General features: G+C 24.8%; 1 protein-coding gene across 1 annotated transcript; it reads right to left on the bottom strand.

The window, feature by feature from the left end:
- Positions 1-51: 51 nt before the first annotated feature.
- On the bottom strand, positions 52-1,411 carry PCYB_004460 (CYIR protein; the record flags this gene model as incomplete). The annotated part of the gene is made up of 2 exons (XM_004227867.1): positions 52-1,236; positions 1,379-1,411. 2 exons carry the CDS (start codon positions 1,409-1,411, stop codon positions 52-54), a joined length of 1,218 nt encoding a protein of 405 aa, XP_004227915.1.
- Between the last annotated feature and the right edge of the window lie 339 nt (positions 1,412-1,750).

Below are 1,750 nucleotides of genomic sequence, written 5' to 3'. Positions count from 1 at the left end.
AATTTTATAATTATAATTTTATTTAAATTCTTAAAAACATATGAAAATAAATTAAAAATATTTTAATACCCTCAAAAGTAAGTATAGAGCTCCCATCCCTCCAGATACACCCATAACTGGTACTGGATCAATATCTTTTATAAATTCTGAAATACCATTTTGCACATTTGTCATGAATCCTGTAGAATAATTTCCAGATCCGTTTTCTAATCCTTTTGTTACTACCATGGAATCTTCACCTCGTGGAAATGTTTCGTTTGTTTTATTATGTCCTGGTGAATCGTATGATTTGTGTCTTATAAAAGTTTCTTGTTTTCCTGAGTGTTCTAGCTTTTTACTTAGTAGACTTCTTTCAAGGGGATCTTCTGATACAGAAGTTGCTTCTACTTCTAATAGATCTGATAACAAAAATCTTTTTGAATTTTCCAAATCTTCTATTTCTTGTTCTTTTACTGACGTTGATGAACTTGTTACTTCTGGAAACTTGGGTTTAACTTCACTATTTAATGTTCCTTCTTGTAATATATTACTTTCTCGTCCTGATGATGTGTTGGCATGGGATGGTATTTGTACCACAGATGATATAAATAAACGTGGTTCACGTATAGAAAAATATTCCTGTATACAATATCTTTTTCCGGTCTCTATAATAGTGACCATCAGTTCTTTAAAGTCCTTTAATACATCATTAAAATTTGAACTATCTGATGGATATTCATTTAAAAAATAATTATATAAGCGAACTAAGTTAATCATATCACTGCAGTAATTAGGATGATTATGTGCATATATTGATGATAACTGTATATACTTATCATACAAATCATATAAGGCTTTCATTTTTAGAAATTCACGATTATCTAGGTGTTTAATATTATTCATACACATTTTAGAATTAGTAGAGTCATTGTATTTGTCTACAAATTCTTTGAAAATATTAAATGTGCCATTATCACATTCACCATGCAGTTCTTCACGGATTTGATTACATAACAAGTAGCTAATATACTTACAAGTTCCTTCCCCATTATAATCACCTGAACCAAAAACATGACCGTTACTTAAATATTTTTTTAAATTTGTAAAAATATTAGATAAGTTTTTAAGTTTCGGCCCATTATCAGCTGTGTAGATTTTTGCATATTTCGAAATGTTTTCATCAATGGAAAAATTAGTTCCTTCTATTTTTTCGCCAAATTGATATTTTATATTTTTGTAACATGTATAAGTAAGATGCTAAAGGAGAAAAAGAATTAACTAATGTTTATAAAATGATTAAAATAAAATCGCTTCATGTAAATATAATTGTTAAGTAAATCCTATAAAACATTTAAATATGCAGTTAAAATATATGTGGCCAATAATATATGAAATTTACTCCTTTAAAAGGTCCTTTACATGGATAAGTCATTTTGTTTTACGATAAAAAATGAAAAAAAATATGAATAATATTATTATAAAATTTATTATTTAATAAAATATTAGAATAAAATACGAGTACTACACAAATATCAATTTGATAGTTATTTTAAATAAAATCATATAATTCTTATGTAAATTACAATTTGTGTAATATAAAATAAATTTTCATAATATAATTAGTAATAAAATGTAAATTAATCGAGTATTATAAAGTATCAATTTTAATTTATAATATCAAAAATATTGAATGAATAAATTAAAATTTATATAAATATATAACAATCCACACATTATACTACAAAAAAAGAATAAACAAATTATGAAATGA

Source organism: Plasmodium cynomolgi (genome assembly GCF_000321355.1).
Source record: "Plasmodium cynomolgi strain B DNA, scaffold: 0505, whole genome shotgun sequence".
NCBI lineage: Eukaryota > Apicomplexa > Aconoidasida > Haemosporida > Plasmodiidae > Plasmodium > Plasmodium cynomolgi.
This window is presented reverse-complemented; position numbering and strand designations above follow the sequence as displayed.